Genomic DNA, 25,155 nt, shown 5'->3' on the forward strand with positions numbered 1-25,155 from the left:
TGAAAGCCCATAATATTGTCCACAAGGCAATAAAAAATAAGGAATTCCATACTCTCACCTTCATTCAATTACTGTATCCATAGGATTTTGAGATACAAGGGGGTGCATCTTCAAGAGTATATGACATTGAAATACTGTATGTAGCTCAGAGCTGCCATGTTACAACCAGTTGGAGTAGAGATTCTCAGCCTTTTAGGTCCTTAAATTTAATGAAGTCTCTTGGTACTATTACAAGAGTAACAGTGTACTCCTTGAAGGAGCCAAACATGAAGAAGATAATTTAAATACTAGTTTCAATGTGCATGGGAGTGTCTTCCAAGTCAGCACAAGAAATTGATGAAATCTGTGCTCCATTGTCACTTCTTTTGATCTTTACCCCTCACCGCCCCAGAAATCTGGTATAACAGAATATGTCTGCTTTTGACAGGTTGTGTGGAGATCCTAAGTACACTCCAGCCAGCTGTCACAGACTGTCTCTAAGATAACAGTAAATCTCATTTACAGACAGGTTTTCCTGTAATAACTGTCACTTTGCTTCCCCTCTTCTGTTCTCCTGCTTGCATCTGCTCTGGGCTGCTGTTGGAGACAAGGTATGGGACTGCAGTTCTGGCCCAGTTGCTGTTTGTATGCTCCTTACAGCCCCTCTCCTGCCGGAGCAGCATAGCCATCAAGACCTGAAAAGACCTTTACGGCATCTTTTCTGTCATCTCACACCAGTCTGCAGGCATTTGGACATTTAAGAGGCTTTTAGGCAATATCTTAGGCTTTAACTTCTGATCAGCCCTGAAGTGATCAGTCAATTGGGCTAGGTGATTGTTGTAGGTCCCTTCCAACCGAAATATCCTATCCTATCCTATCCTGTCCTGTCCTATTGTCCTGGGTTCAGCAGCAGCAGTCAGTTTTTCTCCTTCTTAGTAGCTGGTGCAGTGCTGTGGCTTTGACTTTCGGCCTGGGAATAATATTGATAAAGCCGATGTTTTCAGTTGCTGGTCAGAATGTTTACCCTGACCAAGGACTTTGTGAGTCTCATGCTCTGCCAGGGAGGAGGAGAAGCCGGGAGGAAGCAGGGACAGGACACCTGGCCCAAACTAGCCAAGGAGGTATTCCATACCACAGCACGTCATGCCCAGGGATGTAACTGGGAGTTACCCGGAAGGGCACGTCCTCTTCTCGGTCGGGCTCTTTTTTCCGGCGGGCGGTATCGTATTCTCTTCCCTTGTTATTTCCCTTATCATTATTCTCATTGGTGGTAGCAGCAGTGGTTTGTGTTATACCTTAGTTACTGGACTGTTTTTATCTCAACCCGTGGGAGTTACATTCTTTCGATTCTCCTCTGCATCCCTCTGGCGGGGGGGGAGTAGAAACTGCGTGGTTCTAATTTACGGCCTGGGCTTAAACCACAACTCCTACCCTACCCTACCCTACCCTACCCTACCCTACCCTACCCTACCCTACCCTATCCATATAGTTTTGGTTGGAAGAGACCTTTAAAGCTCATCCAGTTCCAACCCCTTGCCACAGGCAGGGACACCTTCCACTAGACCAGGTTGCTTAAAGCCCTGTCGAACCTAACCTTGAACACTCTCAGGGATGGAGCAGCCACAGCTTCTCTGGGCAACCTGTGCCAGGGCCTCACCACCCTCAGTGTAAGCAATTTCTCATATCTAGTCTGAATCACCCCTCTTTCAGTTTAAAGCCATTACCCTTGTTCATCCCTGTGCTAAACCGCTGAACTTAATACCTTGTTTCTCTAAAGATATAACTTTCAGAGAACACTGTGATGAAGAAGCCACTCATTTCATTGACAGTCTGTCCCTGTGATAAATTATGATGACTCTTAAAGAAGAGCCCCACTTCGAATCTCAACTTATGTTTTTCCACTGCCAGTCACTGATTTTGTGTATACTTACTTTTGCTCTTTATCACTCAGTATCCTTTCATATCTTTCAGCCAAACTTTGAGAGCCTTTAAGCCATGACTAGCTAGATTCCTAAGATTTTTCATTATATTAAATATTTAATTCATTGTTGTCCTCCAACCAAGAAGTCCATCCAAGCTACAGAAGGAATATAGCAAACAGAACTCAGCGAACTTCATTTATTTCATGATAGTATACTTTTTTTTTACCTACTGTATTATAATGGCAGCAAGCCAAATTGGTTAAGTGCTGTTTGAAGAAATAGTGGAAAATCCCCACCCTAGAGGATGTGCTGCGGGCAGACAGCTGTGGAGTGCAGCAGGTGACACCATATACAGTTTGAAAGCTTACAGAGCTGATAAGTTGTGCTTTATTACTTGGACAGTCATTTGTTATGTGTTTTTTAAGCTCAACATTCATAACTTACATTCCACATCGTTCAGCAAGCCTGCTTTTCCCCTGGCCCCATGAGGCTCAATTGCATAATATAACTCATTGCAGCTCCACTTTTCACCACAAAAATGAAGTAGCCCTACCTGGAGTGTCAGCATTTTTGTGTATTCTGCACTTCTGGCAGAAGACAGCTGGCCACAGGATTTGTGTAGTTTACTTTTGGTCAATTGATCTAGGTGGATGGATGGGTGGTTAGCTGCTTGGCTGGTTTGATTTGGTTTCCTTTAAATTCCTGACTCTCTGGAACTGCACTTGTCTGCAGCACTCCTGGTTTTAAAAGAGAATGGAAGGAAGAAGTCATTTTTCTTGAAGATACTCTGTTCCCAGGATCCTTACTCTTGGCTCACCATCAGTTGACACCTGGGCCATGTGGCCCTTCAGGTCAGTGCTGAAGAATCAGCCATGCCTTCTCTTGCTGTCCTCACATACTTCTCAGCATCATGAATTCCTAAGCAGTTTTGGAAGAAGCTTAAGATCTCAAACCTCCCCCCATGATGTATCGTCTCTTACATCCTTTACTGGCTGCCCATCATTAGCCAATACTTTGGTTGTCCAACCTCGTTTTTGTGTTAGTGTTTGACAACAGAGCACCGGCTTTCTCTGTACAGGCTGCATTTGCCCCCATTTTGATGGGCATGGTTTCATGACAGCCTCAAGCTGACCAAAGTGCGGGGTGCTGGTTTTTAGCTTCTCTCCTGCCCCATTCATCCTGCCAGTGCACCCGCTCTCGCCACTCTGTTGACTCCTGGGTTTATGCAGCCGCCTGCTGAGCTGGCTCAGGGAACAACCCTGGCAAAAAACAAGCTGTTGTTTTGTCCGGTCACTCTTAAGCCAATTCAATTTCTTTCACTGGCTCATCACATCACCCCGACATCTCTGCCAGCACAGCAGAGAAGGGCAGAGGCTGAGAGCATCCCTTTCGTGCCTGCACACGTTGTGTTAGATCAGGGTGACTGCAGCGGTGATGCTTCCTGCACACGTTCATCACATTGTCCCAGACGTTTCCATTGACACCTGAAAATCAGCATCACTTCACCCTCTCTCTCTCCCCTCAGGGTGCCCATGTTCTGTGGCTCCCAACAGTCCGGTTCTGTCTCATTTTCTCAGTGCCTCTGCAACAGACCTGGGCTGGCCCAAGGTTGATGCTTCCTTGTGCATGTCAAAGCTTCCCCTTGCCAGATCCTTCCATTTGCTTTACCTTTGTGCTATGGTCTGCATCTCCAAAGGAAGAAGTGGGAGTGCTCAGGAAATGACTGACTAATCAGTGCTGTATAAGTAGCACAATACCTGGCACAGTATTTTTAGGATTGCAAAGTCTATAATACTACCTTATTATCAAAATTCTGCTGTGAAGATCTCTGAGCTCTCACTTACATACTGTCCTCCCTTCTGAGCTCTGGCCTTAAGCCAGGCTTATTCTTTCCCTTTGCTGCCTTTCTTGTTCTCCTTGAACTCCTATCCTCATGTCTGTGTGTTGGCCGTTCCTCCAGGACCATTCCGCACAGGTAGCTTTGGATAACGAAGGGGCTTGCTCAGGCAGGGGAAGGTTCGCAGTCTGCAGGGCTGCTGTTGTCCAGAAGGACAGGGAGGTCCATGGGATGCCACTCATGGGAGCGTTTTCAAGGTGGGAATCTTTTGCAATATCTCCACAGAAATTTAAACTGCAAAGTGAGTTTTCTTTCATGAAGTGATGTAAAGAGTTCTGGGTATTTTTTAGATTGCGTTTTATGCCCTCTCTGTTCACCCAGCAGCTGTAGGCTGCACTAATGGTTCATCTGTTCAGACTGGTTTATATTAAAGAATATGCAGGAGGGCCAGGAGCTGTACTGGAACTCCATTTTGTATCCATCTGGGAAATAGTTCTAATTGCAAAAGTGAATTATTATTTTTATAGTATTATTATTTTTACTACAGGTTTTCTTCAAGAAAGGTCCAGGAGTTGGGAGAGGTATTAAGAAATGCCAGGTTATGGAAAGGGTAAAAGGATGGATGATCTGCATTCCTATAAAAGCAGAAAAAAACTTTAACAGACAAAATTGCAGAGGAAAGCTAAACAAAACCAATGTCAAATTCAGAAAGTGGTGTGGGAAAGATTGTTCTTCAACAAAACAAAGAAATGAGAAAATGAATTAGTATGAAGATGTGTGAGAAGTTCATCAAGCCAGGTGTAAAAACTCTGGGTTTTCTTCTCTTCAATCTGTTTTTCCACTGTTTTAACTCACCTTTCACCAGTTCTTCCTGTTGCTCTGTTCAGTTGAATATCTTCAAGTCTTAATCCAGCAGGCTGAACGCAGGAACATAGCATTGCTGTTTATGCTCATTGTAGACCCATCTGTGTAAATTGTAGTCATATGTCTATTAAATTCAGTTTGATGTTTCTACATCATCTCAAACTCATCATCTGGCAAACTTTCAGAGTCTTAAAAGCTATCAAGTTGTTAAATCTGGTGTTGCAAAAAAAAGAAATTAAATCTACATTTTTAAAATAAACATAATGAATGCAATACAGATTTGGTTCTTTAAATAAGATAAATATAAATCTGCCATTTAAATAATGTAAACATAAATCTGTGAAATTAAGCTTAAAGAAATGTAAATTATCTTGTGAAGTGGTAATAAAAGTAGCTTTTGCGGTGCACTGGGTGTGCATCTCTTTTCCTTTGCTGCTGTTTGTGGTGTGATTCTGGCCCTGAATTTTGCTGCAGGCACACACGGGTGAAGCGCCGCGTTATTTACAGCGACCAGTGTGATATTTGTGAACCCCACCTGAAACATCATGCATAGCATGAGGCTGTGTTGTAACAAGAAACACATTGCTCATTTCCACATTAAACCTGGTTGTTTTCAGTTAATAATGGTTTGGTTTATATAACTAATTCCCTATTAAAGGAAAACTGTGGTGAGAAATCTTTGTGCAGTAGCAAGACAACAAGCAACTATTGAATAGTTTGGTTAGATGTTGACTTCAAAAGTTGCTCTTTCATTTGGCTGATTCTCTGTGGCAAGGCCACTGTGCACCAAAACTGAGCTGGTCATGGATCTTAATGTTGGCTAGTTTCAATTAATACACCCTGAAAAGTATCATTTGTCCCCTTGTATGTGTATAGTTTAAAAGATAATTATGTGTGAATCGTAGAAACTAATGAGACACTAGATGGGGTGACCAGACTAGGTTGATCATGTTAGTGATTAACATGCACAGAGGAGATGATGCTCATGTTAAAGGTGAGAAAGGTCCCTGTGCTGCCTTTCACTTCCTAATCCTGGGGATCTGCCCCATTTTCTGTCTCTCCTTTTTCTGTTTCAGAATTCAGTGTCTGTTTCAGAATTCAATTCTCTCACTGCATGATGCTGTCACTGCTGCTGATGATCATTTGAGATATTTTTTTAATACCTCTTTCAGCAACATTTCCGAGACAGCTCAGCTACAGCCTGTCAGCTTGAGGCAATGCGATGAAGAGAAAACTCTTTCATCCTCTGCTATATGAGGTGTGAAAGACCAAGTCTCACATCACCACATCTTGTACGTTCAGGTCTTGTAAGATGGTAGTAAGTCAGGTATAAGTCAGGCTGACTTACAAAGTGCTCTTTGCATTTAAGGTGATGTTGTTCAGTGATAGAGTCCATTGTTTTTAGGTCAGCATGGTTCTCCCTGTTCTTCCTTCTGGAAATCATCGTAAGTCTGACACGTCATCCTGCATCTCCTGAGGACAAAGCTTTTCTCCGTTACTCAGCTATTTGCCCCTTTTTACCTTGAATAAACCAAAAGGGTTTGCAGAAAAACTCCTTAGAAACAAATTAAATTTGTTCCTACTGATGTGCATTTATGAACTGTTGAAAACAAGTAATTTTAATCATTTAAAACTGATGTGAATCCTGGAGAAAATACTACTAGGCAGAAGCGGAATGAAAAAGGGAATAATCTACATTATTTCCAGTGTGACTATTTTTATTTCCTGTCTCTGTCTCTTTGCACTAATACATGCTTTTCTCTGTCATCCCCCGGTATGAGTAATACCTGGAGGCGGCGAATACTGATGGGGTGTTTTGGGTTTTCCTTGGCAGTGTCCTGGACAGCCCCGGCAGGCTGGACGAGGAGCACAGGCTGATCGCCAGATACGCCGCCCGGCTGGCTGCTGAAGCTGGAAATGCAGTAAGTGAATATTCATCCATCTTTACCAGCCATGGAATACGGAAGGTGTTTTCAGAGTCTAATTAGTAGTTTAATGCTAATAGCGGCATGGCATTGTCATTTTTTTGTTTATTCAGCCGATGTGAAGGAGCAGGACATGTTCCTCATTTTCAGCAGAAATACTGCACTCACTGACAGTGGGGGAAGAGCAGGAAAGTGGGAAACAACACCACAAATTGTCAGAAATGAGGTCAGAGAAGAATAAGCAGATTAGTCCTACTTAGTCTAGAGAAGAATAAATACATAGATTCCCAAGGAAAACAAATTGTGGAACAAACATTATGGAAGATATTTATTCCAGAAGGAAGGAGCCTGAGAGGGTGAAAGGAAGGTATTTTTGATGTTTGCAGTCTCTTATAATAGAAGAAACTAAAGGAAACAACCAGCCAATTTGAAATTGGTAAAAATAAATACTGCTTAGCAGCAAATTGCTAAAGGAGATCATGACAATTAAGAATTTACTGAAATCCCACAGAATATTTGCAGTCTAGCTAGATGAGGAAGTACCTGCCTTTGCTGTTTTAGCCGTATGAAAGGAGAGCAGTGTTTGCAGGAACAATTTCCCATGTTACCAAGTGGCAGTGGATCTCCCTTAAGTCACGGCTGCTGTTTTGCAACACTTCCACTGAGTATGCAACTTAGAAGCAGCTTGGCTTAGCACAGACTCCAAAAACTGGCTCATCTTTCTGTCTGACAAAGGTGCACATCCTTAGGCCTGCTGGACGCAGCTTGGAACAGGCTGCACCGGAATTTCTTGCTTATATCTAACCTGAACTTCCCCTGTTTAAGTTTGAACCCATTACCCCTTGTCCTGTCACTACAATCCCTCTCTGTAGCATCCTTGTAGACCGCCTTCAGATACTGGAAGGCTGCTACGAGGTCACCAGTCTTCCACAGTACATGAATCGTAATAAGGAAATGTTTGTTTCTTTGCAAGAAGTGATAGGATGAGAAGAAATGGCCTCAAGTTGCACCAGGGGAGGTTTAGGTTGGATATCAGGAAAAATTTCTTCACTGAAAGTGTTGTCAAGCACTGGAACAGGCTGCCCAGGGAATTTGTGGAATCACCATCCCTGGAGGGATTTAAAAGATGTGTAGATGTGGCATGAATGTGATTCTATGGTGGGCTTGGCATTGTTAGGCTTATGATCTTAAAGGTCTTTTCCAACCTAAACGATTCTGTGATTGTGATACGGCAAAACTGTAATTTTCCGTGTACTATGTCAGATAGAGCCCTTGTCTTCCACAGCTGCCAGCAGTATCAATGACCTCTCCAAGGCATCTTACCACTGTGGCAGAGCATGTGTCCTGCCACATGTTAGCATGGCTGGAGACACATCTTAATATCAGTGTCCTTGTTCCCCTTTCATTACGTATTTGTCATATAAATACTTTTTCACGTCCTTTCCCACAAGGTAGGCTTATGCCTCCTTATGATTTCTTTCATGTGTGTGTTCAGCCAATAATCTGACTTTGTCATATGGATGTGACCAGATATTTCCCTTTCGTAAAACTTTAATAGAAAATAATTACATTTTTTTAACATTTTTAACTGGCAGTTCCCATTCTCTCTGTCAAATGGTATATTTGCATTTCTGAAGCTATTTAGTTCACTAGGACTATATTCATGTTGAAATATTAAAGCAATACAGTGCAAACTTCCTGGCTTAGATGGAAAAGGAGGGGATTTCTATGTAATCTTCATATAAAATTGAAGTCGTTGAGACAGTAATTGCTGAATCACTTTCACTGTGGAAGACAGTGGAAGAATTCTTACTCATTACTTGGCTTTTTCTGGTAGTAGTAAAGAAGTATTGTGAAAACTGAAGAGTCACAATATTGGTTCCGAACTCACCCAGTCGTTTAAAAATCTGTAAATTGCCTCAACCTGTTTCTGCTACCTTGTAGTTCTGAAAGAAGTCAAAAATGAAGCAACTTCTTTGGGTGTAAAGAAAGGAGCATTTACAGTTTATTGAGACTTTTCAAAGACCTGCAGCAAATTACTGCTTTCTTTTCATCCAAATAAGTTACATCACAGGGTAGAAGTCAAAGCGCTGCCAGGAATTGAAGTGTGATAGAAAAAGGAGGTAAGAGTAATAATAGTGTGTTTCCACTGCAACCAAAGCTTAACAGCAGAGAATCCAGAAGTTATTTACTGGATCCAATGTTTATTCACTGTCCAGAAATACTAATCAGCTGAAATGGATATATTTTTCATATTCTAAAGGAATTAAAGTTTAAGTGCTCTGCTTCATGGCAGGTTCTGATTATTTCTTGCCAACAGGAGATCCTCCTTCCCTAGCCAGCAGTTTGTATGAGTAGTGGCCAAGTTGGCCATTGCAACTTGGTGGAGGAACATCCTGCTGAGCTTTGAGACGGCGTGCCGAGTCTGCAGGGCTTACTTCTGAGGAAATGGAATAGCTGAGATTTGTCAGACACAGTTGTGGTTTTTTAATACTCTTCTTGCAACATTAAAACAAGGAGACAGGAGTAAATTAGAGGCTGGGAAATTCCAAACCAAAAAAAATTAAAAGGAAAAAAAAGAACATTTGTTTCTTCTCATATAGAATTAAAATAGGGAACATCAAATGAAAATCCCAATATAATAAACATCTCAGAGATCTAGTAGGAGAAAGATGCTCATTGAGTATGTGGTAACCAGGCTACCAGCTTTACAGTAATGACACAGTAGGATGTGCAGGCAAGGGAATGGTGTACATAACGGAAATACACGGTGTAACAGCATGAAGATATCACAGAAAAAGAGAAGAACTTGTGTGTTGAAGTTCCAAATTCTTAGTAAATAAATGCCAACACCCTGATTAGCTGGTGGTAGTGAGCAGGAAATGTTAAATGGGATAAGACAAGCTGCAAATTTAGGACAGGTAAGTAACAGTGGGCGATTTCAGCTGCCCACATAGGGACTAAAGCTATGCCTTTTCAGAGGGAAATTCAGAAACACTTTGGAATGCAATAAATGATGCTGCTTTGAACAACTAGTTTTAGAATCCACAGAAAGATGCACTTCTGGATTTGGTCCGGAGTGGTGCATCAGGATGAGTTTGAGTGGTGTTAACTGTGCTAGCTGGTCTGTGGTGGTAACTATCACATACTTAGCTTTAACAGCAGGAGAGGGCATACCAAGTAAATCCAGTACACAGATATTCATTCAAGAGAAGGAACTGTGTAAAACTATTAGAAAAAATCCTAAAAGCATCAGTCCAAAAAGCAGGAAGCCCGTGAGCTGCCTGGAGGCTGTTAAAAATCCTGTATTAGAAGCTCAGGAAATCCATATTGCTGGCCGAGGGAAGAGATCCTCCTCTGTTCAGAGCTGGTGGGGCCACATCAGCAGTGCTGTGTCTGGTATGGGGCTCTGCAGTGCAACAAGGACATGGGCATACTGGAGCAAGGGCAGGAGAGACCACGAAGATGGTTGGTGGCTGTAGTACATGGCAAACAAGGAGAGGTTGAGGGAGCTGGGTATGTTCAGGATGGAGAAGAGAAAGCAAAGGAGGATCTTACTGCTATCTGCAGCTACCTGATGAGCCAGACGTATGGGAACCTGTCGCACAGCCAAGGCCAACCCACCAGAAGTGCACGGTGAAAGGACAACAGAAACAGAAGTTGCACAAAAGGAAATTCCAACTATAAATTAAGAAAACAATGTCACCATGATAATAGTCAGATATTGTTGTCCAAGAGGTTGTCCAGAGAAGAACTGGAATCTTCCTCCTTGGAGACATTCAGAGCTCAACTAGACAAGTTCTTGAGGAACCTGCTGTGAATTGGCATGTGAACTAGAAATCTCCAGAGGTTCCTTCTCATCTGTACTTTTTCTATGAACTTGGACCTCAATAAAAGTGTAGAATGGAAACAAGCACCATGAAGGTGTTATGGAATATTTGTCAATGGAGATTTTAAAACCAAGATAGACCAGTATCTGCTGGGGATACTTGAGAGAGGTTGATGTGAACAAAATCATTTCTTGATGTCCTCTCCAGGCCTACCTCTGAGATCTAACATGATTCATTTTTTAACGTGCTCTAACTGCGAGAAATTAAGACGATCCCAGATACAGACTGTTCATACCACAACAGCCTAATGCAAAGTTTTGTACTCTTTTTTTTTGAAGCAGTTGGCAGTGGTCGTTACTGGAAATTTACGCTGGGCTGTGAGGCAATGGATCTGACTCAGTCCATCAGTTTCTACTTTTTCTCAAATTAGATAGAATGTTAGAACTGCCTTCTGCAGGCTTGTTACTATAATAAATGTCACTTGTCATATAAGTGCAAATACATTGCATCATTTTTTAGGGAAAATGCCTTTGCTTGAAGTCTTGGGACAAAATAATTTGAGGCAGATCTCAGAGTTAATTCTTGAAATCCAAGTCTGTTTCTTCTTAAAGAAGAAAAATCAATGGGGAGGGAGGAGAAGAAAGGAGAATGCATCATTTGTCTCTTGATACATGCAAGTTGTTCAGTAGTGCAGCAGAGGCTGATGGCATGCAACCAGCACAATTACGCACTTCTAGGCAGCAGCTGAGCCTGTGTTCACTCAAACAAGCCCTGACTGGGCCACTCTTGTTTTCTTCAAGCCAGTCTTCAGAAGACAAAATCCCTTTTATTGAATTTAAGTTGCTTGGGGCTATGCATGGTCTACCGGTTTGGTCACAGCAGAGTGCTGTGCATTAAAATAACTGTTGGCTGCCTCCACCAGACTGGTTAGTTAGAAAGCGTAAGAGAGAAAAGCAGAAGGCAACCAGATGAATAAAGAGAAGAAATTAATGGAAAGCAAGCCAAATTTTGTTTAAATCCCAACTTTCAAGTTCACAACTCCATCTGTTTGTCTCCCTCTGCTGATTTGTTCAGATTATTGGTCAGAGGTAAGAAATAACCTGGTATTTCTTATCAATCATCACATTTCTGATAGAAGCAGGGGCTGGAAATTATCTCCTATGCCTCCATCCCCCCTTCCCTACTATCTCTACAAAATCCCTTCCACATGCATATCAGACTCTGCCTCAATACTGCCCTAAGTATATAACTTACATATACGCAGTAATATACGCAGGTAATCCTGCGTATAAGGTGATTGCATACTTTTTAGGGGTGATTACATGGTTTTTAGGTGAATATATGTGTATACAGTCATATATATAAATATAAAGCAATCCTATGTCCTCTGTTGTCAGTGTCCTACGCAGCACCTCCCTTTCTCCAAGCCAGTATCTCCTTTATCTCCTCTCCTACCTGCTCTACCTCAGCTCTTTTTCCCCCCTATTTTCTTCTGCTAGCACACTTCCAGATCCTCCTGAGTTTCTGCTGATACACCTGGGCAGGTTGGTATCTGATCTGTGAGCCAGATGCGCCTGCTGCTTCCCCATGACTTCTGATGGAGATGACCCACCATGGCAGGCAGCAGCACTTGGCAGGAACAGAGGTCCATAGGGACTGTGTACTCCTCGCAGGACTCTGCTGACCTGTGCAGCCTTGCTGCTAGGAAGAGCACGAGCACCTAATAAATATAAAATAATACTCAATTATGGATGAGTGGATAATTAGGTTGAGTTATGTGGATGAGTTACGGTAATTAGGTTCTTGCCCACTTTGCTCTTCTTTGAAAACTATGTGGTTGCTCTTCTTCCCTCAACATTAAGCACTGCTAAAAGCCTGTCATCATCTGATCTCGTTAAAGCTGCCTACAACCTAAATAATATTTGTAGTATTCCTTTCATGTAACTTTTCTTTCAGGCTTTAGGCATTGTTTAATAAATATTTTTAAATTTTAAAAGAACAAGTAAACCAGATGTAGTAATTTTGAAGGCCTGACATCTTATGCTGTTGACTCCCACAAGGTCTTTGTGCTCTGTTTGTAGCAGGAAGACTTTGCAAGACTTGCACAGAAAGGGGCTATGTCACTGATGTTCAGTGCTGCTGAGCAGGTGTGAAGCTGAACCTGCTAGGCTTTTTAAAAGGAATGACAGTAATAAATCTTGAAAGACACAAGTCATTCCTACCTGTCCAGTAAGATGGAGTGCAAACATAAGAGCACAGACTAGTAAATGAATGGCTTGGGTTGTTGGAGTTTTTTTCTTTTAAGTGCAGAGGTTTTAAGAGCCACATGTATCTTCACAGAGAGGACATGTACCTCTCATCAAGGTAAATAGTAGTGTGCAAATGCTCTAATGAATTCTTGTCTCCCTGAATTTATGAGAATAGCATTTGGCATTGCAGTCCTGTACTATATACTCAAAACTCTTCCAAAGGTGATAACAGTTACAATTTGGTGTTAATAAAATGCTGGGCAGAAATGGGAGCACTGGCTACAATTACGTTTCCTTCCATGTGTTCCAGAGTTCATTCACTGCAGCCATTCTTTGGGCTGTCCTTCCAATGTCCAACTTGAAGCCCAGAGTGGTGTTTGCACATTTGAATGATACCTCACACTTTAGAATTATTAAATAATTGTATTTAGAAGATGCTTTTGAAATACTCGCATCCACAAGAGGTAATGCAATACCCATATGGTATTCATTTGACACTCTTACATCAATAGCAGGCCTCACACCATGTCCAGTTTCTCAGTAATTCTTGAAAATCCTTTTACCCTAAGTAATACTTCCTCTCATAAAACCTGGTGTTTTCAGAAGAGATCATTGTGGGCATCCTGAGATCACTTCAAATGATGAGCCAGGGTTCATTAAACTGGCTACTCCATAAAGCAGCCTGCAGTCATCTAAGCTTGAGAAAGGTAGTGACAAAGTTTTTTAGATGCAGGTGTCCAATGTAAACTCTTTCATGATGATGTTATTTTTTTTTTTTTATATGGGCTGCGACAAGATATTTGCCTGTCACAGAGAAAATAGATCTCACAACTAGGTTGTAAAGGAACTTCGGGGATTATTGGTCAACAATCAATCAAGGAAAGATTAAGGCTACCGATCCTCTGAGCAAAGTGACTGAGAAGAGATTTTCAGTTACTTAAATGACTTCCTACTTCTGAGAAGAAGTGAATACAGGTGACCGGCACACTGGATGCTTGGAAATAAGATGTCAGTTTGTGAGCAGAATGTCAGATTTTGTACTAATGCTGAACATTGCGTACTGTACTGTAGCCTATACAAATGTGCTGTGTAAGTCTACCATGGAACAAACATTGTTGGGCAGGTGCTTATCCAAATTATAAAAAAAAAAAAAAAAAAAAAAAAACAAAACAGTGGATGGGATTTAAGGTGCCTTCCAACCCAAGCCATTCTATAATTCTGTGACTCCACACCAGATAGAGTCCATCAAGGAAAATTGTTCTAGTGTTTTTTCTCTTGGAGAAAAAAACAGTTTGAAATAAATGCAATGCTTGAGCTACTGGAAAAGCCACCTGAAAATGCAATGTAAACACAAAGACTTCCAACCAAGAAAATAACTGAAAAAGAAAACCATCAGAGTTTTTGATTAATCTTACTTCCTTGTTACTGAGAATGTTAGGGTCAGTTACTTTGTTAGTTGCTATGAAATATGGTGGCTTTTCTCACAGGTTTCTGGAGGTTTATAAAGCAATAGGAATGAAGACTGGTAACAAGAATGATAAAAGAAAAAGGAAGAGTCATAGAGAAAATGTAATCAAAGAGCTTGAGAAGTGACAGGAACAGAAAGGTGTCTGGGAGTCAAATTTTTGGGCTTTTCAAGGAAAAAATCCTTCCATCAGAACAGAAGACATGGGAAGTTGTTGATTCAAATAATTATGTATCTAGTTCACACACCTGAAAATAGTGAAGATCTCCAATATCATTAAATTTTAATCTATGGAAGTTTCAGTTATGGAACCAAAGGTGACAAGTTTCCACACCCGATCTAAATAGAGAGTCAGAAGCAACCTGGCTTTGTTTATTGATTGGGAACAGTTTCCCCTTAAGTTCTTTGAAAGGGAACAGTGACCTGTGAAGAGTCAGCAGAGGCTGGAAATGACCTGGAAACACCATTGTCCTCTGCAGAAAGAAAAAGTTTTCTGTCACTTTTGAGTATTTGATCATATACCTTACCTCTCTGCAAGTCACAGATTTCTGTAAATGTAAATACCCAACATGCAGCCTGCACCCACGTTAGCAAAGCTGGAGTGTCTTGACAGCTTAGTGGCTTCCCTGGTTCTGAATAATGACAGGCCAGGTAGGACCTCCCTACAAGCACTTTCAACTGTAGGTCAGCTTAGCTATGCATAAACCATTGTTGGGCAGGTGCTTATCCAAATTATTAAAAAAAAAGACCAAAACAGTGGATGGGATTTAAGGTGCCTTCCAACCCAAGCCATTCTATGATTCTGTAACTACACACCAGATAGAGTCCATCAAGGAAAATTGTTCCAATGTATAAAATCATCTGCCAATAAACAGTTTTCCCTGCATCCTAATATAGTGCTTCTTTGCTCAGTTTGAGCCCACCACTCATCCTTCTGTCTTGGGGTATCTCTACATATTACTTAGCAATGTATTGCTTAGCTCTTAGTAATAAGTGTTGTATATTGGAAGTTTCTTTTGTTGTATCCTCTCATTCTTCATTCTTTCAGTCTTTCATTTCTTTATTCTTTCATTTCTTCAGTTTTGGTCTTTCCTCATTGTCATTAGTCATAGACTTCTGACCATTCTTCTTCACCTTCTTAGTCTCGGCTGGGGTAGAGTTTCTTTTCTTCCGAGTAGCTGGTACATTGCTGTGTTTTAGGTTTAGGATGAAAACGTTGGTAACACACTGATGTTTTAGTTGTTGCTGAGCAGCAGTCAAGGACTCTTCAGCTTCTCACGCTGCCCTGACAGTGAGGAAGTTGGGGGCCACAAGAAGCTGCAAGTGTCCAAAGAGATATTCGATGCCATGCACTATCATGGTCAGTGTATAAACCAGGGGGAAAGCTGGCCAAAGGCCACCGCTGGAGAGCTGGCTGAGTTGGTGGGTGGTGGGTAATGAACAATTGCATCGTGCATCACTTATTTTGCATGCTTTTATTATTTTAGCATTATTATTATCATCTTTATTAGCATCATTCTTGCATTTGTCTTAATAAAGTGCAGCCTATTCTTCAAACCATTTCTCTGATTTCTTTAAATAATTTTGTATTTTAGTATATTTTATATCTTATCTTGCCCTATAAAGCAGTAGCAGTTTGATAAAGTCTGCAGATGTGAGAAGTAAATACTTTATTCCATCAATCATGGTATTGATGAAAATACTGAATGGTACTAAATCTAAGAGAAAAGCTGTCAAACCCCACAAAAGGATGTCAGAGACATTGCTGAGGTGAAAGTATATTGGGGTAATAATTTCTCTTCTGTATATAGGATTTGACTTTTCACTATGGAAAGAGAGTAGTTTGCTTTGGCATGATTTGTTCTTTTAAACTCCATGTAGACTATTACTTAGCCTATCTTATAAGTGTTAACAAGTGGCTTTATTTAGTGATTTTTCACCGAGATCTGAGATTAAGCTGGCTGGTCTGTAGTTTTTAGTTCCTTCTTACATTGTTTCTAGGTGTAAGCTTTATGAACAGCCTCTTCCAGCATCTGGAGTGTCCCCTGATAAAAGTTAGTGCTTTCAGAGGTGAACACAAAAGGTCTGACACTGCCCCAGGTTTATTTTAGTGCCAAAATCTAAGTACTCTGATGAATTTCGTCTTGCCCCGGCTACTCAAACCATCTGTCTGCGTTGTCTTCAGTCTCTTTTCTAATAGGAGTTTTTATCCCAAGGCTGTAAATTCCAGGTCTTGGGCAGTTAATATTTTTTAATATTAGACCACCATTGCTTTTTTTTTTTTTTTTAATAAAACCTAACCCAGAGAGCATGAACCAGAATCCCAGGACTGCCTCCTGACCACCACTGCATTGTGCAGTGCTGCCTGCATCTGGGCATTGGCAGGATGGATGGAGCTGGCTGCCTTCCAGAATGCCCCTTTGTTGGGGAATGTGGCAGAGGAGCTGTGTCTTATTACCCATTCAAGGTCAGATATAACTAGGGCTGGTGTCAGATGTTTTCTGGACAAGTGCAGCAGCAGTTAGACATGTACCTCTGTTGTATTTTCAGCAGGCTTAATGCTGTCTCAGGTGTCTCTTTGATAGACTTTTGAATGTGCAAGAGTTTAGGCACCTCTCTCCCGAGTACTGTAGTATAGATCAGGTGAGAGGTCAGTGCTCTTTCTGAACAGCCGAGCATACGATAGACACTTTGGCTTTGTATATAGCCATCATTAAAAACTCCTTATGCCTACATCTATCATACTGAGCGCTCTCACCCTCCAGCTGCATACAAACCACCTGCTGCATATAGTTCTTTGCTTACAGTAAATCCCATGCTGAGAATTGCTTGAGAGAGCTGGTTAGTCTGGGCTAAAAATAAGGCAAGGGCCCTATTAAACATCTAGCAATATGGGCGATCAAATTCCAGTGCCTCTGCCTGATGCTCTTTATTCCATCAGTGTATGCATCCCCTGCACAAACTATCAGTCTGAGCATCAGGTGCCTTTTAAGTTTAAGAAGCTGGAGGGTTCAGATGTTGGTGGAGAATCAGGAGCTTGTTTTTTTTTCTCTGGGCTGTCTAGCCTTGAGAATACTTGGGGGGGGGGGGGTGTTGTGTATTAATATACGATGGTTGCAAGTAGTACAGTGGAGGCAGAAAGAGTCCCTTCAGTGATGCTGTGACAGAACAAGAGGCAACAGGCACTAGCTCACTGCCATTTGAAAAAAGAAAATACTTCTTATGGTGCAAGTGCTTGAACACTGGAACAGGTCACCCCAGCAGGTTGTGGAGTCTTCATCCTTGGAGTTATTCAGAACTCAGCTGGACAACATCCTGAGCAACCTGCTGTAGTTGACATTGCTTTGAGGAGGGATTTTGATTAGACCATTTCAAAACGTCCTTCCTAACCCTCATGACTCCGTGATTCTGAGTTATGGTAAAAACTTGAATGGACTCTTCAAGCAATTGAACAAATATTTGTCATACAAAATAGCCACTGCGCAGTTTTCAAAAGACCTCTTGAGTAGCGATGTTTGAACACTAGCAGCATGAGGAATATCTCTCCTCTGAGTTCTCTGCAGTGTTGTCTTTGCTCCTGAGGACTCAAGTACTTTAGGTCATGGGGGTGATTTCAGGCTTTGGACAGGATTTCTGAAGAAAGGGATTAAGGAGAAGAATGTGTTTTTATAGGCACAGCCCTACTTTGCAGCAGAACAAAGGTTCATGTGCTTCAGATGGATCCCCAAGAGCCCCAGAGCCTCCAGAAGCTCCTGGGACTGCAGGTGAAATACATCACCTGCAGTTGTCCTTGTATCTGATTGTATCAGGATTCAGGAAGAGGTCATGGGACCTCAGCTTTGTGACACACTGTTTTGGAGGAACCAGTAGGTCACACTGGTGTTACCTACAGCAAGACTGTTCAGGTTACCCCAAGATGGAAAGAGTGGTGGCCATGCTGCTGCCTGCACTGTGCACCAACTCCAAACATCAAGAGGGGATGAGAGATGAGATGAGTTTCTGTGTTGATTTATTTTTATTTTTCACACTGTTCATTCGAAGTGCCCCAGCTGTTTTGTTTCTTCTTGCCTGGGACTTGCCTCACCAAGCAGTTTTTACACAGGAAATTTCCACATCAGTAGGAGACTCATGAATTGCTGTCACATCACCCAAGAGGACACAGAAGATCAGCTTGTAGGTGTGTGAGTCAAGCAAGGCTCATTCACCACGTGCAAACCCACCCACCATGGGAGTTTCGCCCAAAGAAGAGAAGTACTATCTGCGCTTTAAGCCCATGAAGGCTCACTCTAGATACCCGCAGCAAAACAAAACTGAAACTCTGGTAGTGTCAGTCCCCTTCAGCCTGAAGCTGTCACTTTCCACCTTGTCTGCTGGAGCATTGGTGGATACCAAGTTCTTCATCCGACTTGCTTTACTACACAAATAGTTTCTAAAAATGGTTGTGAAAGTGTCTTCTAAAAACAAGATCCCAATCTGAGGTCCTTCTGATAAAGTTGTGGTAAAATATGTGCAATCTTGAAATCTCAAGAGATGAAAACAAAAAGGTAAAAGCAGAGCACAAGGGCTCTGTTGTGTCAGAAAACACCGTATTTCTCAAGTACATTGTGAGAGGCAGAAGGCACCATGGCCTTCACTAGCTGACATAGGGGAAGGTCAGTGCTTTGCTAGAAGACCTTACCATGGCCTTCACTAGCTGACATAGGGGAAGGTCAGTGCTTTGCTAGAAGACCTTACCATGGCCTTCACTAGCTGACGTAGAAGACTTTATGACAAAAAGTGTAACTGCATCTTTTCCTAGAGAAGCCTGTCTTTGCTTTGGGAACAGATGGGTATGGTGGTTTGGGTTTAGATATTCTTTTTTTTTTTAAGGTCTTTAAAAAAAAAGGCAAATAAAGTTCTTCAGCCATAGGATGATGAGCCAGGTCACCCTTTCAGCAGCCTCCCACGCTGAGATCAGATCAAGTCATCCATAAACCACATACCAATGTGTTCTCGTAGTCCATCTCAGTACAGCTGCTCTCACAGTTTTGCAGCCTGGGTTGTAGGTATCATACCACAACATCGAGGAACAACGGGGCGGGATCCAAACTGTGTCATATGGGGTTAACAGGTAATGAATATTTTGTCTAATTTTTCTCTGTTCCTCATCCACCAGCCTCGCCCTCCGGCAGACCTGGGTTTCAGCTTTGATGCAAATAAACAACAAAGACAGCTGATAGCAGAGCTGGAAAACAAAAACAGGTAAAAAGCAAGCTTTGATCAGCACTGTTTTAGGAACAACAGTTGAGGCGAGAAGAGCCTTCAGTCCTTGTGCTTTGTTGGTTTTAGCCTTTTGTATTATATTAACCAGATTGTTTTCCTAGATCTTTTGTTGAAAGGTGTAGCTGCCTCATTAACAAATTAGCTCAGTGCGGATGCAGCTGCGGTGCCCTTATTCCCCAGGGAGCAGGTTGATCTTCACTGATCTTCTTAAAATCATCTTAACTGAGCATCAGGAGCTGCATTGCAATCTTGAATTGCTATCTGCAAACCCAGCAGACATCTCACAGCAGGGCAAGCCATTCAGGTGGCAGCAGGGAGATAAATCAGCTGCAATGTAGTGGAGCCAGCAGGTTGGAAAGCTGGGGTGGGTAAATTCAGCTTGAGAAGAATAAGTGAGGATTTTTTCCATTCTGGAAGTCTGGAGGGAGAAAAAAAGAAAGTCTGAAGAAGCTGAGAGGCCTGGAAGAAAGAAGAGACAGGCTTAGGAGATGGTTTCCTTCTTCTGGACATGACCTGGAACTGTGCAGCCCAGAAACCCAACCATGTCCTGGGCTGCATCACTGGCAGCATGACCAGTAGGTTGAGGGTACTTCATGCTTGTGAGACTCCCCCTTGCAGTCCTGCATACAGCTCTAGGGCCCTCAACATAAGGAGGACGTGGAGCTGTTGGAGTGACTTCATGGATCTGAGCACGTCTGCTATGGAGACAGGCTGAGAGAGCTGGGCTTGTTCAGCCTGGAGAAGAGAAGGCTCCGGTGAGCCTTAGAGCAGCTTCCAGTGCCTAAAGGGGCTACAAGAAACTTGGAGAGGGGCTTTTGACAAGGGCCTGTAGGGACAGGACAAGGGGGAATGGATTTAACCTGACAGAGGGGAGACTGAGATGCGATCTTAGGGAGTTGTTCCCTGTGAGGTTGATGAGGTCCTGACAAAGGTTGTCCAGAGAATTTGTGGCTGCCCCATCCCTGGCAGTGTTCAAGGCCAGGTTGGAGGGGCTTGGAGCAACCTGGTCTAGTGGAAAGTGTTCCTACCCATGGGAGGGGGGTTGGAACTGGATGAGCTTTAAGGTCCCTTCCAACCCAAACCGTTCACTGATTCTGAGATTCTTGTTGCTGCAGAGTGATTGTTAAGAAGAGAATGCTCAGTTTTTAACATAATTTGCACTTACCTCCTCCTTCAGCACCTACATTTTGTGGTCGTGCTTTTCTGGTTAAGAGGGTGCAGCTCTAAAGAGCATGCAGTTGAGCAGTTGTAAACGCCATGTGCTGTTCAGCATAGGCAGCCCCTCGGTTACCCATGGAGCCTCTCTGGGTGCCTGGTGATGTGCTCTCTTTATAGCCTTGCTTGGGTCTCCATCTGCTCCAGCTAAACCTAGCTGGCATGTGTGAGCTTGCTGCCTACACGGTCCCTTGCCAACACACCCTCAGCACACCAGGTAAAAACACTTCTTCAGGTTAGTTTGGAGGAGAACCAGTTCCTGGAGAGCACAGGAACAGCTCAATCCTTGCACCATTGTAGCTTCAATACTCTACCAAGAGACCCTGCAGGTATTTGAAATATCAAGATCACGGATAAGGGAGATCTCAATCAGTGCTGGTGTGAAGCCTTGCAAGGAGAGCAGCTCAGCAGTTTTAGAGAGCAGGGTGGGAGAGTTAGAGATTATAATCTTCACTCTCAGAAGGATTTCATTTCCATTTTAATAAGTGAGTCCTTGGCCGTCAGTTTCCTTGCCTCCAGCTACACAGAACACAGCGACCTTAATTGGGCTGCTGGCTGATGGCCTTCCCTTTGTGGGACCTCATGAGTTTGTCTCTGTTACTATGAGCTGTTATTTTCCTTATTCCTGCTGACCTGCCAGGGGCCCTTGGAAAGAGAGTGAGAAGCTAACTCGTGCTGGCATGGCTGCGACTGCTGGTGGTGCTGCTTCAAAGCACTTCCTACAGCCCGTGCAATGCAGATTGTGCTGAAAATGGAACTTTTTTCCTCTTAGAACAGTCTCTGGGCCTGTTCTGCATAAAAATGTTTTGGAGAGACATTGCCAGTGCATGGCACAAGTGATTTCATACTTCTCATTAAGTAATCTCTTGTGTGTATTACAGAAATTCATAGGACTGCCCTAACTTACTGTTTTGAATCCCTGCCAGTCAGACGTGAACAAATTTGCTGTCCTTAGGCTGGAGACTGACAGACAGGGTGCTTGAAGGGCTGTAACAGTGTTTAAGAGTGGTGTAGAGACTGACCTTTATTTTCTTTAATCTTCCCTCTGTCATGTCTATAGAGAGATACTCCAAGAAATTCAGCGTCTCAGGCTGGAACATGAACAAGCCTCTCAACCCACCCCTGAAAAAGCTCAGCAGAATCCAACATTATTGGCTGAACTCAGGCTTCTACGGTAAAAGAAATACCTAAAGATCATGTGCGTTTGGTACCTGGGCCTGTTAGGCTGTGTGTGAACACAGTGTGAACTGTGCTCTGTGAACACGATGGCTGTTACTGGGAAAAGTGTATCTTCAGTAGCCTTAGAGCGTTACTTAAAATGCTGAATGCCAAAGACTTACAACGTATTGAAATTTGCCTTTTTTTCAAGTGGATTTAGAAGAAAATAAGAATTTCTTTGCCAAGAAAGTTGCTTTGCCAGAAAAGGCTGGACCAAATAATCCTTGATCCAACCTGGGATTCTGGGATTCCAGGATTCTAAAAATGTCTCTTCAAATTAATTCTGTTTGTATGGTTCAGAAAACTGTTGGTAAAGAAGAAACCAATAGGAAAAAAATAACATAAATTGCATTAACTGCTTGTCATTTATTGTCCAAAGGAATAGAGCTGAAGAGAAATGTCAGTTATTTGATTAGACAGTGAAACTCCAAAAGTTTGTACCTACAGATAGTCAGATGTACATCCAGAGCTGGAGAACAATCTTCAAAGCATCTATGATTAAGTTTGCATTTTGAAGTGACAGGGAGATATTGTCAGTATTATAAAGTGTTTCATAGTTTAGGTAGTCACAGGGGCATTCTCTGGCTATATTTCATTTCATCTTCTATTACCAGTTAATTCAGAGCACAACTTTCAAAATTGCCATCTGCAATCTAAAGTAGGTTCTAAAATTCAAGCTCTTGGCAGCAGCAGCTCTTTGCAAACTGCCTTGTGTTTCATTCCTTAGGGTAAACTTTTGCTGCCTGCTTTAGATGTTGCACGGCTGTTGTCTTCCCAAGAACATTTGAAGGTTTTCTGTAAAAGTGCAGTGCTCTTGGGATGGAGCTACTGCAATGGCAGGCAGCATCTGCAAGGTATCATCCAGCCCCATATTGCAAAATCTGAGGCTTTCAACCTCTTTCATTCCCTTTTTCATACAGAATTTGCTACGTTATAGCACATTTTGATATCTCACTGATATTTTTCGTTCTGTTACCTAATGGCTTATAAATTTTCTTGCTTTATGCTTTATATGGCTATGTATATATTTTTTTAATGTTTAAAAAACCCACAGAGGGTGCAGAAGATGCCCACAAATGTTATGTAAGCGGTGGAGAAAAAAGAGATTGCAGAACAACTTGGTGTGCTGTTTGACCCAGCAGACAAAGATATAAGAACCAAGAGCTTAAACTGGAAACCAGCCACATTCAGACCACAAATACAGCACATGCTTTTTAAAGCAAGGGGGTAATCTCAAGAGCAGTGATAGAGTTTTCAGTCCCTAGATGTTGCTCCAAAAATACAGGTTATTTGGAACAAAACGGAGCTGACCAGGAGGAATGAGATGGCCCGTATTTTGCTAAAGAAAAAAAAAAAAAGCTGAATGTTGTGGAAAAATTAAAAAAAGTTGAATTAAGCACGTAAAGCCTGTTAATTCATCATGCTTGTCCAATCTGGCCTCCTATGTAACACAGGTTGGGAAATTTCTCCTTGCTGCACTCCCGCAGAACCTTTTTAAACTGAACTACAGCAGCCATGTAAGACAGATGTTCAAGCTTTCATTTTAGAGGTGGAAAGAATACCACATCCCCTGACACTGCTAATGTGATCATCAGTGAACTTCTGTGTTTCATCTGTGCTCGGAGGACTGAAAGTGTGCATGTCATTTCTAACCTTCATAAGCCTAGTGCTGTTTTCCAGACCTTGTCGTTCCCCATGCTTTTGTCTACTGAGCTAAAAAGATCTTTTTCGGAATTCCTCATTTGTGTGTGTGTTTAGAGATTTTGATTCTTAACTTCATTGTCCATAAATAGCTTGAACATCTTCAGTATCTCCATAAAGCAGGTTTGCCAAACCTCCAGCTATCCCTTTAGCTTGCTGTCAAGTTCTCCCTAAGTCCTCTGCATCTCTTCTGTGTATAGGCTGGAGTACACTGGCTCATGTAGTTTCGCTGGTGCTTTAAATTGAGCTAGTGTTAGCTTTCTTATCACCAAACATCACATTGATAAATTCAAAGTGAACATGAATTGTCTTGACTGTGTAGCATCACACTGGATGATCACAATTAGCTAGTTATCTGTGATATGAAAGTATTTCACAAGGTCACAGCTAACAAAGAGACTCCCCAAGCCTGTGAGCAGCATGTGATGACTTTGCCTTTGATTATATGTAAGCACATTTCCAGACGATCTCAGCTGCTGTGTAGAATTTAGGATGTGAAACATGACAAAGGTGATCCATGGAAAATGAACGTGTCCTGGGTTTAAAAATCTGCAAACGCAGCCCGAGGAGATGAGTCAGCTCTGCCACGCTGCTGCCAAATGTAACCTTGGTGGAAGTGCAGCTGTACCCACTGTCCTTATGGATCCCTGCCTTGTAATGCAGATGTGCTTGGCTGCCTCTGCTGCAAGGAGAATGCTCATTCATGCTCTAGTTCCAGTGCCCCAGGCATCTGCCTCAGATTGCATCTCGCCATTTGTGCCTAGATGCTGTCCTATCTTTTCTGTTTTTTTAAACATAGAATCATAGCATCATAGAATCATAGAATAGTTACGGCTGGAAAGGACCTTGAGATCATCTAGTTCCAACCCCCCTGCCATGGGCAGGGACACCTCACACTAAACCATGTCACCCAAGGTTCTGTCCAACCTGGCCTTGAACACCGCCAGGGATGGAGCATTCACAACTTCCTTGGGCAAACCATTCCAGTGCCTCACCACCCTCACAGTAAAGAATTTCTTCCTTATATCCAATCTAAACTTCCCCTGTTTAAGTTTGAACCCGTTACCCCTTGTCCTGTCACTACAGTCCCTGATGAATAGTCCCTCCCCAGCATTCTTGTAGGCCCTCTTCAGATACTGGAAGGCTGCTATGAGGTCTCCACGCAGTCTTCTCTTCTCCAGGCTAAACAGCCCCAACTTTCTCAGCCTGTCTCCATATGGGAGGTGCTCCAGTCCCCTGATCATCCTTGTGGCCCTCCTCTGGACTTGTTCCAACAGTTCCATGTCCTTTTTATGTTGAGGACACCAGAACTGCACACAGTACTCCAAGTGAGGTCTCATGAGAGCAGAGTAGAGGAGCAGGATCACCTCCTTTGACCTGCTGGTCATGCTCCTTTTGATGCAGCCCAGGATACAGTTGGCTTTCTGGGCTGCGAGTGCACACTGCTGTCTGAAGTTTCTCATCAACCAACACCCTCAAGTCTGTCTCCACAGGGCTGCTCTGAATCTCTTCTCACATTTAACACCCTTTGTCATTGACAAGCAGTACCTCCTCTTTCTTCAATGGGAATCATTGAACAAGAGATTGAATAACATCAACCAAGATCAGAAATACACGTTGATGTTGATTCTCCATTACCTTTTAATATATTGATTTTTGCATTATTTGTAGTTGTTAACCAGAATGTT

At 42.4% G+C, this 25,155-nt stretch overlaps 1 protein-coding gene across 1 annotated transcript in view; it reads left to right on the forward strand.

Annotated features, from left to right (window-relative positions):
- The window catches only part of DTNB (dystrobrevin beta), a gene marked incomplete at its 3' end in the record, with an annotated part of 198,487 nt that overhangs the window by 108,136 nt on the left and 65,196 nt on the right, over window positions 1-25,155 (forward strand). Inside the window, exons 13-15 of the mRNA XM_080615962.1 lie at window positions 6,437-6,524; window positions 19,227-19,312; window positions 21,609-21,722. Of these exons, the coding sequence (XP_080472088.1) occupies window positions 6,437-6,524; window positions 19,227-19,312; window positions 21,609-21,722 (288 nt within the window). The remainder of the gene's footprint in view (window positions 1-6,436; window positions 6,525-19,226; window positions 19,313-21,608; window positions 21,723-25,155) is intronic.

This window comes from Psittacula echo (genome assembly GCF_963264785.1).
Source record: "Psittacula echo genome assembly, chromosome: 4".
Taxonomy (NCBI): domain Eukaryota; kingdom Metazoa; phylum Chordata; class Aves; order Psittaciformes; family Psittacidae; genus Psittacula; species Psittacula echo.